The 17,949-nt window shown below is 43.4% G+C and overlaps 1 protein-coding gene across 2 annotated transcripts in view; it reads right to left on the bottom strand.

The window, feature by feature from the left end:
- LOC115165064 (atrial natriuretic peptide receptor 3) overlaps positions 1-10,121 on the bottom strand; it is a 74,817-nt gene extending 64,696 nt beyond the window's left edge. Inside the window, exon 1 of one of the 2 annotated variants that reach the window (XM_029718098.1) lies at positions 9,123-10,121. In XM_029718098.1, the coding sequence (XP_029573958.1) occupies positions 9,123-9,831 (709 nt within the window). In that variant the 5' untranslated portion in view covers positions 9,832-10,121. The remainder of the gene's footprint in view (positions 1-9,122) is intronic. The other variant, XM_029718099.1, reaches the window with a different exon arrangement.
- Positions 10,122-17,949: the final 7,828 nt, after the last annotated feature.

Below are 17,949 nucleotides of genomic sequence, written 5' to 3'. Positions count from 1 at the left end.
ATCGCCCAGCCCTAAAACGACATACTGCAAAACGTGAGAACTTTAAACAAATGCCACTTTAATAATGTTTACATATCTTACATTACTCATATCACATGTATATATACTGTATTGAGACCCAATCACTGGACACATTAATAAATGGACCACTAGTCACTTTAAATAATACCACGGAACTTGAAGCACAAGCATTTCGCTACACTCGCATTAACATCTGCTAACCATGTGTACGTGACAAATAAAATATGATTTGAACTCTAAGTCATCAGGCTACAGGCTTTACAGTGTTGCTACTTTGTACATCGCCCCGTTACAGCCCAGCTGTGTCTATAATCCCCGTTACAGCCCAGCTGTGTCTATAATCCCCGTTACAGCCCAGCTGTGTCTATAATCCCCGTTACAGCCCAGCTGTGTATATAATCCCCGTTACAGCCCAGCTGTGTATATAATCCCCATTCCGTTACAGCCCAGCTGTGTATATAATCCCCGTTCCGTTACAGCCCAGCTGTGTATATAATCCCCGTTACAGCCCAGCTATGTATATAATCCCCGTTCCGTTACAGCCCAGCTGTGTATATAATCCCCGTTACAGCCCAGCTGTGTATATAATCCCCGTTCCGTTACAGCCCAGCTGTGTCTATAATCCCCGTTCCGTTACAGCCCAGCTGTGTATATAATCCCCGTTACAGCCCAGCTGTGTCTATAATCCCCGTTACAGCCCAGCTGTGTCTATAATCCCCGTTACAGCCCAGCTGTGTCTATAATCCCCGTTACAGCCCAGCTGTGTCTATAATCCCCGTTACAGCCCAGCTGTGTCTATAATCCCCGTTACAGCCCAGCTGTGTATATAATCCCTGTTACAGCCCAGCTGTGTCTATAATCCCCGTTACAGCCCAGCTGTGTCTATAATCCCCGTTACAGCCCAGCTGTGTCTATAATCCCCGTTACAGCCCAGCTGTGTCTATAATCCCCGTTACAGCCCAGCTGTGTCTATAATCCCCGTTACAGCCCAGCTGTGTCTATAATCCCCGTTACAGCCCAGATGTGTCTATAATCCCCGTTACAGCCCAGCTGTGTCTATAATCCCCGTTACAGCCCAGCTGTGTATATAATCCCTGTTACAGCCCAGCTGTGTCTATAATCCCCGTTACAGCCCAGATGTGTCTATAATCCCCGTTACAGCCCAGCTGTGTCTATAATCCCCGTTACAGCCCAGCTGTGTATATAATCCCTGTTACAGCCCAGCTGTGTCTATAATCCCCGTTACAGCCCAGATGTGTCTATAATCCCCGTTACAGCCCAGCTGTGTCTATAATCCCCGTTACAGCCCAGCTGTGTCTATAATCCCCGTTACAGCCCAGCTGTGTATATAATCCCCGCTACAGCCCAGCTGTGTATATAATCCCTGTTACAGCCCAGCTGTTTATATAGCCCTAATCCTCAGACTAATGACAGTGTTACAGCCTAGCTGTTTATATAATCCCCGTTACAGCCCAGCTGTGTCTATAATCCCCGTTACAGCCTAAATGTTTATATAGTCCCTAATCCTCAGACTAATGACAGTGTTACAGCCTAGCTATCCATCTCCTGTATCTAATCCTCAGACTAATGACAGTGTTACAGCCTAGCTATCCATCTCCTGTATCTAATCCTCAGACTAATGACAGTGTTACAGCTTAGCTATCCATCTCCTGTATCTAATCCTCAACCTAATGACAGTGTCCGCTGGGGGCAAAATGTTCATTGGATGTTACATTCAAAGAACTCTACCCCACATGCCAGGTAGTTCCGTATGCTAGTTTGGAAGAAACCCCAGAGGAAAAACGGAGGGTGCTCTATAGACAACATCAGCATACACCTGTACTGAATCCTCAGGGAGAACACCTGTACTGAATCCTCAGGGAGAACACCTGTACTGAATCCTCAGGGAGAACACTTGTACTGAATCCTCAGGGAGAACACTTGTACTGAATCCTCAGGGAGAACACCTGTACTGAATCCTCAGGGGAGAACACCTGTACTGAATCCTCAGGGGAGAACACCTGTACTGAATCCTCAGGGGAGAACACCTGTACTGAATCCTCAGGGGAGAACACCTGTACTGAATCCTCAGGGGAGAACACCTGTACTGAATCCTCAGGGAGAACACCTGTACTGAATCCTCAGGGAGAACACTTGTACTGAATCCTCAGGAGAACACCTGTACTGAATCCTCAGGGGAGAACACCTGTACTGAATCCTCAGGGGAGAACACCTGTACTGAATCCTCAGGGGAGAACACCTGTACTGAATCCTCAGGGGAGAACACCTGTACTGAATCCTCAGGGGAGAACACCTGTACTGAATCCTCAGGGGAGAACACCTGTACTGAATCCTCAGGGGAGAACACCTGTACTGAATCCTCAGGGAGAACACCTGTACTGAATCCTCAGGGAGAACACCTGTACTGAATCCTCAGGGGAGAACACCTGTACTGAATCCTCAGGGAGAACACCTGTACTGAATCCTCAGGGAGAACACCTGTACTGAATCCTCAGGGAGAACACCTGTACTGAATCCTCAGGGGAGAACACCTGTACTGAATCCTCAGGGAGAACACCTGTACTGAATCCTCAGGGGAGAACACCTGTACTGAATCCTCAGGGGAGAACACCTGTACTGAATCCTCAGGGAGAACACCTGTACTGAATCCTCAGGGGAGAACACCTGTACTGAATCCTCAGGGGAGAACACCTGTACTGATTTCTCAGGTGAGAACACCTGTACTGAATCCTCAGGGGAGAACACCTGTACTGAATCCTCAGGGGAGAACACCTGTACTGAATCCTCAGGGAGAACACCTGTACTGAATCCTCAGGGAGAACACCTGTACTGAATCCTCAGGGAGAACACCTGTACTGAATCCTCAGGGGAGAAAAAGGTGTAGATTCACGCGCAGAGCGCAGCAGATGTTAATTAAGCCTTCGCAGAAGGAAGGAATCCTGGTCACAGGCAGGCAATGATCAAACACAGGTAGGCCGTCAAAAACAAACTACCTCACAATCATACAACCAGAAAGAACTGAACTAAATAAGGAGCTGATGAGACCAGGTGAGAAATGAATACAGGTGAAATCAATGAACAAAAATGAGACAGGGCTACGTTCAAGAACAAAGAAAAATAACACAAGGTTGACTAAGAAAAGAAAAGCATAACCTTACAACACCAACCTATTCTGATGAGCTTTCGGTCTGAGACTTCCTGGCCAACTTCCTGGCCAACTTCCTGTCCATCCTCACGCACTGTTAGACATACTAAACTAATCTAGTGAGCGACTTTGGAGCTCCGCCAAAGAAAGGCTTTTGATTGTTTTGACGTGTTGCGAGGAGTGATGGATTTACAACGGGTACCCTATAATTATTATTATTATTATTATTTATCTTACAGCTATTTAGCAATTTGTTCTGCCATGGACTTCCCCAGGCTTCACATTTAGGGAACTCAATGAGGATACTAGTTGTGTACATCTTAGTCTTCAGGCTACAGGCTTGATGGTACCAGCTGTATATCCTAGTCAGACTACAGGCTTGATAGTACCAGCTGTATATCCTAGTCAGACTACAGGCTTGATGGTACCAGCTGTATATCCTAGTCAGACTACAGGCTTGATAGTACCAGCTGTATATCCTAGTCAGACTACAGGCTTGATAGTACCAGCTGTATATCCTAGTCAGACTACAGGCTTGATAGAACCAGCTGTATATCCTAGTCAGACTACAGGCTTGATAGTACCAGCTGTATATCCTAGTCAGACTACAGGCTTGATGGCCTCCCGAGTGGCGCAGTGGTCTAAGGCACTGCATCGCTGTGCCTGCTAGAGATTTTGGGTTTGAGTCCAGGCTCTGTCGCCGGCCGCGATCAGGAGACCCATGGGGAGGCGCCCAACTAGCCCAGCGTTGTCCGGGTTAGGGAGGGTTTGGCCGGCAGGGATGTCCTTGTCCCATTGCGCTCTAGCGACTCCTGTGGCGGGCCGGACGCAGTGCACGCTGACACGGTCGCCAGGTGTACGGTGTTTCCTCCGACACATTGGTGCGGCTGGCTTCTGGGTTAAGTGGGCATTGTGTCAAGAAGCAGTGCGGCTTGGTTGGGTTGTGTTTCTGAGGACGCACGGCTCCCGACCTTCGCGGTATATTTAATTAAAACACATAGGATGTGTCTATATATGGAAAAATACACGTTTAAAAAATGTTAAAGTCGACCAAGATTATTATATTTTAAAATCGGGGACAACATAGAACCGTCCGCCCGTCCAACCATCCAACTATCCACCCATCTGCCCATCCCTCTGCCCAGTGCAAACGAAATGAGTTCTGACTGTACAGGGATTATGTTTCAGAACAGAGGATGGTGGAACGGCTAGCCGTCTCCCAGAGTTCTGCAGCGAGAGAGAGACAATGGATCGTTTTGACAGCAGGCAGATATTTTGACACCTGGGCTGTTCCAAAGAAAACAGTGGGCACAGCCACCGACGGAGCTGAGGGGAGCTGCCATTGGGAGAGAGCGGGGCAGGCAGGCGGGCACGGGGCACGGGAGGGCAGGTGTTGTCTTTGGCGAAGAGTGACGGGGGAGAGTTTCACCACAGCATAATGGGATTGGCAGCGGAGAAATAGAATGTTTGTGTGTACAGTGAGCTCCAACAGTATTGGGACAGTGACACGTTTTGTTGTTTTGGTTCTGTACACCAGCACTTTGGATTTGAAATGATACAATGACTATGAGGTTAAAGTGCAGACTGTCAGCTTCAGTGGCAATTCTAGTATGTAAATCTTGGTGGGGTAAAAAAAGTATGTGGATGCATGCCAAGACACGACACAACACTAAACAATAATTGCAGTATATGGTGAAAAACGGTGCCCACAAACTGTTAGGGCCTACATAAAGCTGTCCCAACAGCAGAGTCCCAACAGTAGTCCCAACACCTTACCACTGCTACACCTGGCTATCAGCGGAGCCTTGTCTGACAGCCAAACAGTTAACTCAGCCTCATTTGCTACCTATCATTTACTACATAGCTGATATGGCTGACTTGCTTAAACAAATGTGGTTTCTACTGACAATTAAGATGTACAAACTACAGCATAAGGGAACGACAAGCGGATAAGAGGCGATCCGTAATTTCGATGAAGACATTAATGAGCGAGCTAGGACGGACGTAGTCAATAAAACTACTTGTTTAGCACTTTTGAAATGTACAGCGACAGAATTCAGAACATGGGCCGTTCTACCTGTACACCAAGTCAGAACAGTAGGATAAATAATGAGGGCACATAAGCAGACAATGAAAGTTCTTACAGTATTCAATGATTACATTTCTCAAAAACAGGTTATAGGCTACATGCGCACCACCAAGTCAGAACAGTAGGCGAAATGATAAGGGGAAAGTTTAATTGTCAGAATAATAGTAGAGAGAATTATTTATTTCAACTTTAATTCTTTCATCACATTCCCAGTGGGTCAGAAGTTTACATACACTCAATTAGTATTTGGTAGCATTGCATTTAAATTGTTTAACTTGGGTCAAACGTTCCAGGTAGTCTTCCACAAGCTTCCCACAATAAGTTGGGTGAATTTTGTCCCATTCCTCCTGACAGAGCTAGAGTAACTGAGTCAGGTTTGTAGGCCTCGTTGCTCGCACACGCTTTTCAGTTCTGCCCACAACTTTTCTATCTGATTGAGGTCAGGGCTTTGTGATGGCCACTCCAATTCCTTGACTTTGTTGTCCTTAAGCCATTTTGCCAGAACTTTGGAAGTATGCTTGGGGTCAATGTCCATTTGGAAGACCCATTTGTGACCAAGCTTTAACTTCCTGACTGATGTATTGAAATGTTGCTTCAATATATCCACATAATTTTCCATCCTCATGAAGCCATCTATTTTGTGAAATGCACCAGTCCCTCCTGCAGCAAAGCACCCCCACAACATGATGCTGCCGCCCACGTGCTTCACTGTTGGGATGATGTTCTTCAGCTTGCAAGCCTCCCCCTTTTTCCTCCAAATATAACGATGGTCATTATGGCCAAACAGTTCTATTTTTGTTTCATCAGACCAGAGGACATTTCTCCAAATAGTACGATCTTTGTCCCCATGTGCAGTTGCAAACCGTAGTCAGATTTTTTATGGCGGTTTTGGAGCAGTGGCTTCTTCCTTGCTGAGCGGCCTTTCAGGTATGTCGCTATAGGACTCGTTTTACTGTGGATATAGATACTTTTGTACCTGTTTCTTCACAAGGTCCCTTGCTGTTGTTGTGGGATTGATTTGCACTTTTCACACCAAAGTACGTTCATTTCTAGGAGACAGAACGCGTCTCCTTCCTGAGCGGTATGACAGCTGTGTGGTCCCATGGTGTTTATACTTGCGTACTATTGTTTGTACAGATGGACGTGGGCCCTTCAGGCATTTGGAAATTGCTCCCAAGGATGAACCAGACTTGTGGAGGTCTACAATTTCTTTTCTAAGGTCTTGGCTGATTTATTTAGATTTTCCCATCATGTCAAGCAAAGAGGCACTGAGTTTGAAGGTAGACCTTGAAACACATCCACAGGTACACCTCCAGTTGACTCAAATTATGTCAATTAGCCTATCAGAAGCTTCTAAAGCCATGACATAATTTTCTGGAATTTTCCAAGCTGTTTAAAGGCACAGTCAACTTAGTGTATGGAAACTTCTGACCCACTGGAATTGTGATACAGTGAATTATAAGTGAAATAATCTGTCTGTAAACAATTGTTGGAAAAATTACTTGTGTCTTGCACAAAGTAGATGTCCTAACCAACTTGCCAAAACTATAGTTTGTTAACTAGAAATTTGTGGAGTGGTTGAAAAATGAGTTTTAATGACTCCAACCTAAGTGTATGTAAACTTCCAACTTCAACTGTATGTATGTATGTATGTATGTATGTATGTATGTATGTATGTATGTATGTATGTATGTATGTATGTATGTATGTATGTATGTATGTATGTATGTATGTATGTATGTATGTATGTATGTATGTATGTATGCGTTAATTAGGGGCATGAAGTGTTCCAGCTTTAAAGGGAGGGAGGGAGGGAGGGAGGGAGGGAGATTACCCTCTCCTTATATCACAGCAACAGTGTCCTGAGGCAAAGGCCACTCTCCACACAGTACAGGGAGGGAAGCTAAATCATGTAGTAATTCAATAGTAGCAAGAATGGAACCACCATCATGGGTTTGAGTACTGTAGGCCCAGTAGCCTATTGTAAATAGTACAGTCGGCCCAGTGCAGTCGGCCCAGCAGCCTACAGCATTATGTGCTATTAAAGTAAGCAATAAGTAAATTCCACAAACACTTTCGTTTTATGCTAGATTTAACATCTTGGAGATAATGTATTCTTCACATACGTGTAAATATTTGTCATATTTCCTCCCATATTCTGAATAACTTCCTCACATATTGGACATTGGGCAGCAGAAAAGCCATTCAGAGGCTTCAGAAAGTCTTCATACCCGTTGACTCATTACACATTTTGTTGTGTTACATCCTTAATTCACCCATCTTTTTCTCTCACATAATGACAAAGTGAAAATATGTTTCTAGATTTTTAGCAAATGTATTGAAAATGATATACAGAAATATCAAATTTACAAAATGATTCACACCCCTTAGTCAATATTTTGTAGAAGCACCTTTGGCAGTGATTACAGCTGTGACTCTTTCTGGGTAAGTCTCTAAGAGCTTTGCACACTTGCATTGTACAATATTTTGGACATTATTCGTTTCAAAATTCATCAAGCTCTGTCAAGTTGGATGTTGATCATTGCTAGACAGCCATTTTCAAGTCTTGCCATAGATTTTCACGCCAATTTAAGTCAAAACTGTAACTAGGCCACTCAGGAACGTTCAATGTCGTCTCGGTAAGCAAGTCCATCCCAGTGTCTGTTGGAAAGCGGATTGAACCAGGTTTCATCTTAGCTCTATTCCGTTTATTTTTATCCTAAAATACTCCCTTGTTATTTCCGATGACAAGCATACCCATAACATGATGCAGCCATCACCACGCTTGAAAATATGAAGAGTGGTACTCAGTGATGTGTCGTGTTAGATTTGTCCCAAACATAATGCTTTGTATTCAGGATATAATGTTAATTTATTTGCCACATTATTTGCAGTATTACTTTAGTGCCTTATTGCAAACAGGATGCATGTTTTGGAATATTTGTATTCTGTACAGGCTTCCTTCTTTTCACTGTCATTTAGGTTAGTATTGTGGAGTAACTACAATGTTGTTGATCCATCCTCAGTTCTATCATATCACAGCCATTCAACTCTGTAACTGTTTTAAAGTCACCATTGGCCTCATGGTGAAATCCCTGAGCGGTTTCATTCCTCTCCGGCAACTGAGTTAGGAAGGACACCTGTATCTTTGTAGTGACTGGGTGTATTGATATACCATCCAAAGTGTAATTAATAGCTTCACCATGCTGAAAGTGACTCAATGTCTGCTTTTTTATTTTTTTTTTGCTCATCTACCAATAGGTGACCTTCTTTGCGAGGCATTGGAAAACCTCCCTGGTCTTTGTGCTTGAATCTGTGTTTGAAATTCACTTCTCGACTGAGGGACCTTACAGATAATTGTATGTGTGGGGTACAGAGATGAGGTAGTCATTCATAAATCATGTTAAACACGATTATTGAACACAGAGTGAATCCAACTTATTATGTGACTTGTTAAGCACATTTTTACTCCTGAACTTATCTAGACTTCCCATAACAAAGGGGTTAAATACTTATTGACTCAAGACATTTCAGCTTTTCATTTTGAATTACTTTGTAAGAATGTCTTAAACATAATTCCACTTTGACATTATGGGGTATTGTGGGTAGGCCAGTGACACAAAATCTTAATTTCATCCATTTGAAATGCAGGCTGTAACACAACACAATGTGGAAAAAGTCCAGGGGTATGAATACTTTCTTCAATAAAGCACACGAACGCGAACATTTTAAGTGCAATAAGTATAATGATTGGCAGTATTAGTAGAGGGGCTACAGTTGAACATTTCTGACATTTACGCTACACAATGGGACAGTGTAGAGACTTTTCTCAGTACAGTAGCCTACCTTCACTGTCGTATATGTAGTTGATGATGTCATCTGCGTTCAGGCCCTCTTCTTTAGTGTTGATTGCTATGTGGACCGTCTGATATTCCTCCATGAGTTTGAGGTGGACCCCTTCCAGAGTGAAGTAACAATTCCTCTCCTCTTTGTCGTCATCGAAGATCAGCAGCGCGTCTTTCCAGTTGAAGTGATGGAACATCGCCGAGAATATTTCAGCCATTTTCAGGTAAGACGGGGAGATTCGGGTCAGGTGAGAATATTCTTTCTCCTTGTCACTGAACCCGCTGGCCAGAGCACCTGTCGATATTACCGGGATGTTCCAGTGAGATGCCATCCTTACCACCGGCGCCGCGGCGTATTCACACACCGGACCGAGAACCAAGTCCGGTTTCTTCTCGCAGGAGCGGTCCACCAGGGAGAAGAGCGCATCATTTCCACAGTTTGAATCCTCATAGCGCAAATTGAAATGAAGTCCGGAATACAGACCACCTCCGATTTTCAACCTCTGTTTTGCATACTCTATTGCCGGGGCCACTCTCGCTATTGAGAACATATACGAGTTATTTTTTGGTAGCATCACCAATACTTCGATGTCTTCATTCACGGCTGTACTTGTCCGGCCAGGTAACAACCCCAACCAAATGTACAAACACACTGAAATGTAACATGGCATGATGCAACTTAAAAAAGTTATGCTTTTGTCTATAATCATTAATAATGTTTATCTCTCTCTCTCTCCAAGTCAACTGCGTCTCCGGGAACCGCAGACTTCCCGTGTACACAGGTAAATTGCAAACGTCAAATGTGGAGTCTTCCAAAAAAATAAATAATCTAAATTAAATAACCTTTTTCTTTGAATGAATGAAATAAAAATTCTAAATGTATGAAGTGTATGATCCTGTACAGAGAGTCTCCTGCAACCTCCTCAACTGATGGAAGAATCCTCTCTGTTTTGCTAACTAATTCTCCTGTTTCTCTGGTCATTCCTCTTGTTTAAATATGGTAACTGCCCAGACAGCTACCACACACGCTGGAGGCTGAGGGGGGAGGAATAATGAAGCATCTTTTCATTATTATTCCTGCGTCATCCCTGTACAACACACCTCTTTCTTAAAGCTACAGGTGCTAATTTTTTTTTTTTTTTTTTTTTTTTAAATCAGATAAAATAATTGTTCGTTTTGCCACATTTGCAGAGACTGAATGCACTGGGATGCATTGCCCCATACACATTAAACGGTGTGCAATTTTTCAATGTTTTTAATTCAAAGAGAAAGATAAACAAAACTGTAGGGAAAGTTTCAAGAAAAATGTTTTATTTTGCTATTTTAAAAACAAACACGAGTTTAAGCTGTTTTGAGCTACACAATACAATATAATATACAGTATAGTACAGTGTAGCACATATATAGCTTATATATATTATATAATATATATATATATATATATTAATAGACTAAATACCTTCAACTTACCTGATCAATTTACCTTTAAGCATACTGCACATGAATAGGCCTACTGAACATTATACTGAACCACATTTTGATTCATTTTGCTTTTAGAAACCCCACTAAACATACCCAGTATTAGAAGCCATACCAACTGTTCCAAAATGAACTGCAGCAGCCAGCATGAACGATCAATCCTCTAGTGCAGCATGGGGATACTCTGCATGGGAGAGCGGGGGGGGGGGGGGGCCATAGACTGCCACCTAGTGGCCACAGCCAACATAGACTGTTCTACAGTAATAGAAGTAGACCTATTGAGGTGGGTTTTAGTTCACTATAGATATGCCTATACTGTCCAGATGATTTTAAGCAAAACATTATCTGTTTAATGACAATAGACTGTACCTACTAGCTCACTGATTTGTATTGGTCTATTGGGAAACAATGGTGTCTTTCTCCACGAGTGGCGCAGTGGTCTAAGGCACTGCATTTAAGTGCTAGAGGCGTCACTACAGACCCTGGTTTGATTCCAGGCTGTATCACAACCGGCTGTGATTGGGAGTCCCATAAGGCGGTACCACAATTGGCCCAGCGTTGTCCGGGTTTGGCCTGGAGTAAGCCTTCATTGTAAATAAGAATTTGTTCTTAAAAAAAAAAAAATTAAACTAGGCAAGTCATTTAAGTCCTCTGTTGGGTTGGATAGATATCAACAGTTGAGTACTAAATGTTGGATGTTAAATAAGGAGAAGAGGCAATCCTAGCCTGGGTGTATTTCTCATGCCCCATTAAATGTCGGCCTGTAAAGTCACTTAACAAATTCCCTAAACGTATGAGTAACAACCTCTCAATCATGACACATTTAAATGGGCCACTTGGTTTTGTGGATGGCGTAATTCATTGACATATAGGGGACACACATTCAAATCAAATTTATTTATAAAGCCCTTCTTACATCAGCTGATATCTCAAAGTGCTGTACAGAAACCCAGCCTAAAACCCCCAAACAGCAAGCAATGCAGATGTAGAAGCACGGTGGCTAGGAAAAACTCCCTAGAAAGGCCAAAACCTAGGAAGAAACCTAGAGTGGAACCAGGCTATGAGGGGTGGCCAGTCCTCTTCTGGCTGTGCCGGGTGGAGATTATAACAGCACATGGCCAAGATGTTCAAATGTTCATAAATGACCAGCAGGGTCAAATAATAATAATCACAGTAGTTGTCGAGGGTGCAACAAGTCAGCACCTCAGGAGTAAATGTCAGCTGGCTTTTCATAGCCGATCATTGAGAGTATCTCTACCGCTCCTGCTGTCTCTAGAGAGTTGAAAACAGCAGGTCTGGGACAGGTAGCACGTCCGGTGAACAGGTCATGAATCCATAGCCCGGAGGCAGAACAGTTGAAACTGGAGCAGCAGCACGGCCAGGTGGACTGGGGACAGCAAGGAGTCATCATGCCAGGTAGTCCTGAGGCAATTCAAACATTCTCCAGAAGTCTCATTATAATAATGACAGGGGTTTTGTGGTAATGTTGGGTCTCTAGTCTGTGATTTCTTTAGACACTCCCCTTATCCTGATTACACCAATGGGTGCAATTTGAAGCCAATATTTGGAGTCATTCTGCTTAACTAACAGGACACCTTGTTGTTTAATTGTACAGCATCCTGTAGCTACAGATGCCGCATATTACTTTGACCCAGTTTCTCACAGCAGAAAAATAAATCAGTAGCAACAAGAAATATGAATTATTATTATTATTTTTCGTTAGGGCAAATCAAGGGCAAAGCCTTTATAAACCTTCAATACACTACATGTTTGCATTTCTTGCAACAACAGGATCATCAAATAAAGACACGGCATCTGGTGTGTAGGTCTCTACGAGGACTGGTACAACCTTCTTAGGGAACTAACTTTCACATATACTTGGAGATAGAGGTCACTTCATTCCAAGTGTTGCTACCATGCTGTGTTTTCATGTGTTGCTGCCTTGCTATGTTGTTGTCTTAGGTCTCTCTTTTATGTAGTGTTGTGGTGTCTCTCTTGTCGTGATATGTGTTTTGTCCTATATTTTTTTAATTTAATTTACTTTATATTTAATCCCATGGCCCTCGTCCCCGCAGTAGGCCTTTTTTTTGCCTTTTGGTATTTTAACCCCACTGTTCCTAGGCCGTCATTATAAATAAGAATTTGTTCTTAACCGACTTGCCTTGTTAAATAAAAGGTTAAATAAAAAAATACAAAATAAAACTTCTATGATACACAGCCTGCCTGGCTGGCTAGGTCTGGTTGATGCCCAGTGCAGGTCGTTTGCGTGTGTGTGTGTCATAATGTGTGTGTGTGTGTGTGTGTGTGTGTGTGTCTTAGTGTGTGTGTGTGTGTCTTAGTGTGTGTGTGTGTCTTAGTGTGTGTGTGTGTGTGTCTTAGTGTGTGTGTGTGTGTCTTAGTGTGTGTGTGTGTGTGTCTTAGTGTGTGTGTGTGTCTTAGTGTGTGTGTCCCTTAGTGTGTGTGTGTGTCTTAGTGTGTGTGTGTGTGTGTCTTAGTGTGTGTGTGTGTGTCTTAGTGTGTGTGTGTGTGTCTTAGTGTGTGTGTGTCTTAGTGTGTGTGTGTGTGTGTCTTAGTGTGTGTGTGTCTTAGCGTGTGTGTATGTGTCTTAGTGTGTGTGTCTTAGTGTGTGTGTGTCTTAGTGTGTGTGTGTCTTAGTGTGTGTGTGTGTGTGTGTGTGTTAGTGTGTGTGTGTGTGTGTGTCTTAGTGTGTGTGTGTGTGTGTGTGTGTGTGTGTGTGTGTCTTAGTGTGTGTGTGTGTGTGTGTGTGTCTTAGTGTGTGTGTGTGTGTCTTAGTGTGTGTGTGTGTCTTAGTGTGTGTGTGTGTGTGTCTTAGTGTGTGTGTGTGTGTGTCTTAGTGTGTGTGTGTCTTAGTGTGTGTGTGTGTGTGTGTGTGTCTTAGTGTGTGTGTGTGTGTCTTAGCGTGTGTGTATGTGTCTTAGTGTGTGTGTCTTAGTGTGTGTGTGTCTTAGTGTGTGTGTGTGTGTGTGTGTGTGTGTGTGTGTGTGTGTGTGTGTGTGTGTATAATTGTAGTGATCGGGCAGAGCCCGTTTATTAGTTCTGCCCTCACATATCTGCCATTTATCACTCGACCCCCTTCTTTGCCACAATATATATATTGTGGCAAATACAGTGCATATATATATATATGTGTGTGTAAACTCATCAAAAAAAGAAAAGTCCTCTCACTGTCAACTGTGTTTATTTACAGCAACTTAACATGTGTAAATATTTGTATGAACATAACAAGATTCAACAACTGAGACATAAACTGAACAAGTTCCACAGACATGTGACTAACAGAAATGGAATAATGTGTCCCTGAACAAAGGGGGGGTCAAAATCAAAAGTAACAGTCAGTATCTGGTGTGGCCACCAGCTGCATTAAGTACTGCAGTGCATCTCCTCCTCATGGACTGCACCAGATTTGCCAGTTCTTGCTGTGAGATGTTACCCATCTCTTCCACCAAGGCACCTGCAAGTTCCCAGACATTTCTGGGGGGAATGGCCCTAGCCCTCACCCTCCGATCCAACAAGTCCCAGACGTGCTCAATGGGATTGAGATCCGGGCTCTTCGCTGGCCATGGCAGAACACTGACATTCCTGTCTTGCAGGAAATCACACACAGAACAAGCAGTATGGCTGATGCCATTGTCATGCTGGAGAGTCATGTCAGGATGAGCCTGCAGGTGTCTTCCCTGTAACGCACAGCGTTGAGATTGCCTGCAATGACAACAAGCTCAGTCCGATGATGCTGTGACACATCGCCCCAGAACATGACAGACCCTCCACCTCCAAATCGATCCCACTCCAGAGTACAGGCCTCGGTGTGATGCTCATTCCTTCGACGATAAACGCGAATTCGACCATCACCCCTGGTGAGACAAAACCGCGACTCGTCAGTGAAGAGCACTTTTTGCCAGTCCTGCCTGGTGCAGCGACAGTGGGTTTGCGCCCATAGGTGACGTTGTTGCCGGTGATGTCTGGTGAGGACCTGCCTTACAACAGGCCTACAAGCCCTCAGTCCAGCCTCTCTCAGCCTATTGCGCACAGTCTGAGCACTGATGGAGGGATTGTGCTTTCCTGGTGTAACTCGCGCAGTTGTTGTTGCCATCCTGTACCTGTCCCACAGGTGTGATGTTCGGATGTACCGATCCTGTGCAGGTGTTGTTACATGTGGTCTGCCACTGCGAGGACAATCAGCTGTCCGTCCTGTCTCCCTGTAGCGATGTCTTAGGCATCTCACAGTCCGGACATTGCAATTTATTGCCCAACCCAATAAACCTCAACATAGAAATAGATAACTAGAACTCAAGCTTAGAAATAGAGAACATAGAACAAACACAAAAAACACCCCCTGTCACGCCCTGACCACTCTACCATAGCAAATAAGAACTTATATTGGTCAGGACGTGACAGTAAGACAGGGGAACCTATCTCAACATGACGAAGAGTAAGACAGTAGGACCCATCTCAACATGACAGAAAGTAAGACAGGGGAACCCATCTCAACATGACAGAAAGTAAGACAGGAGAACCTATTTCAACATGACGGAGAGTAAGACAGGGGAACCCATCTCAGCATGACGGAGAGTAAGACAGGAGAACCTATTTCAACATGACGGAGAGTAAGACAGGAGAACCCATCTCAGCATGACGGAGATTAAGACAGGAGAACCTATTTCAACATGACGGAGAGTAAGACAGGAGAACCCATCTCAGCATGACGGAGAGTAAGACAGGAGACACTTATCTTCTCTCAAGAAGAACTATGTTATGGTATGAAGATTGTTCTTCTTGAGAGAAGATCGAGCCTTCTTCTCTCCAGATCGAGCCTTCTTCTCTCGAGCCTTCTTCTCTCTGGTAGGCCCATTTTAAATACCTTTTTTGGACATTTCAAGATAGCAGGTGTTTGAGTTGGGTCTATTAACACAGCTGTGAGTTGTTATTTTTTTCATTTTTTCATTTTTGACAAAATGAGCACTCCTGGAAGTGACAGATTTGGACTCAAATTGAGTGATAAGACTGAGCTATTTAAAAACATTTTTCAACATTTCAAGATAGCAGATAGTTCAGTTTGATCTTATTAAAGACAGCTGTATATTTTTTTATTCATTTTGACATATTATTTTTTTGACCCAAAAATATTCTATGTTCACGCCCACTTTTTTTGCACTATGTTTGAAGGCTGTCAACTTCTTCTCAGGAGGAGAATCACTTAGCCTTTCAACTAATTTTCAAATGATAGGATGCCTATTTAAAAACACTTTTTCAACATTTCAAGATAGCAGATAGTTCAGTTTTATCTTATTAAAGATAGCTGTATAATTTTTTTATTCATTTTGACATATTTTTTTGGGACCACTTTTTTTGCTCTATGTTTGAAGGCTGTCAGCTTCTTCTCAGGAGGAGAATCACTTAGCCTTTCAACTAATTTTCAAATGATAGGATGCCTATCCACAGTCTCTGTCATTGAACTATGTTGAGCCGTGCGCCTGGTGATTGAACAGGTTACCAGGTGTGTTTTTGAATATGGTTCTTAATGGCTTCAGTGGTGTGCTGAGGTCCATTGCTGGGGGGAACCTCCCACCCGGGTTCAGCCAACAGGGGGCGCACCCAACCCCTCTAGTAAAACTGAATGTCTCTCTCTCTCTCAGGCTATGAAAAAAGCCCCACCTCCTCTCGCTCAGCCATTCTAACAGTGGAAGCCAGGATCTGTGAGAAACTATGATAATAAACTGTGAACAATAATGAAGCCATGTTTGTCTGTGTGAGTGAGGATTTATTATTTAATTGTGTGATAACTTTAATTCTGTGATAACTTTATGTAATACATCCTCTGTCTCCTAACTGAATAAACATTTTAAGATAGCAGTTGGTTCAGTCTGATCATCTCATGTACTGTTGGAACTTTATTTTAATCCTTTTTCACAATTTTTATTTTTAAAAAATTATGACAAATTCCAAAGCGCCTGTATACATTTGTACAATTTTTTTCCCATCTCTACTTTGTACAATGGCAGAGAAGTGGGACTCTGTCGTTTTTCTGACAAGTTCTCTCATTGATCTCAGGTTCAGCCACCAGGGGGCACCCACCCTCCATGAAAACTTTAATGGGCTCTCTTTCACTCAGTAATCATGTAACAAGTCGACAGGCTCCCAGAGGCAGGGCAATCAAAGGCTCCAACTCACTGAACTGCCCATCAGCCCAGCCATTGTTATTATTCATACTGTTTATAAACAGGTTCTATTCAAAACCTCTCAGACTAGACAATATAAATAATATTTACTATAGTGTTTTAAATTGTTTGCATCTGTGATAACTTTATGTAATATATCCTCTCTCTCTCAGGATATGAAAAAAGGCCGACCACCTCTCGCCCAGCCATTCTAACAGTGGAAGCCAGGATCTGTGAGAAACTATGATAATAAACTATATAGATCACAGTGGTGTGGAGACCAGCCAACACAACTATATAGATCACAGTGGTGTGGAGACAAGCCAACACCACTATATAGATCACAGTGGTGTGGAGACCAGCCAACACCACTATATAGATCACAGTGGTGTGGAGACCAGCCAACACCACTATATAGATCACAGTGGTGTGGAGACCAGCCAACACCCCTATATAGATCACAGTGGTGTGGAGACCAGCCAACACCCCTATATAGATCACAGCGATGTGGAGACCAGCCAACACTACTATATAGTTCACAGTGGTGTGGAGACCAGTGGACCACTATGTAGTTCACAGTGGTGTGGAGACCAGTGGACCACTATAGAGATCATAGTGGTGTGGAGACCAGTGGACCACTATAGAGATCATAGTGGTGTGGAGACCAGTGGACCACTATAGAGATCATAGTGGTGTGGAGACCAGTGGACCACTATAGAGATCATAGTGGTGTGGAGACCAGTGGACCACTATATAGTTCACAGTGGTGTGGAGACCAGCCAACACCACTATATAGATCACAGCGGTGTGGAGACCAGCCAACACCACTATATAGTTCACAGTGGTGTGGAGACCAGCCAACACCACTATATAGATCACAGTGGTGTGGAGACCAGCCAACACCACTATATAGATCACATCAGTGTGGAGACCAGCCAACACCACTATATAGATCAGTGGTGTGGAGACCAGCCAACACCACTATATAGATCAGTGGTGTGGAGACCAGCCAACACCACTATATAGATCACAGTGGTGTGGAGACCAGCCAACACAACTATATAGATCACAGTGGTGTGGAGACCAGCCAACACCACTATATAGATCACAGTGGTGTGGAGACCAGTGACCACTATAGAGATCACAGTGGTGTAGAGACCAGTGGACCACTAT

The sequence above is a fragment of the Salmo trutta genome, chromosome 27 (genome assembly GCF_901001165.1).
Source record: "Salmo trutta chromosome 27, fSalTru1.1, whole genome shotgun sequence".
Lineage (NCBI taxonomy): Eukaryota > Metazoa > Chordata > Actinopteri > Salmoniformes > Salmonidae > Salmo > Salmo trutta.
The sequence above is the reverse complement of the archived record's forward strand: the minus strand, read 5'-3'. Positions and strand labels throughout refer to the sequence as shown.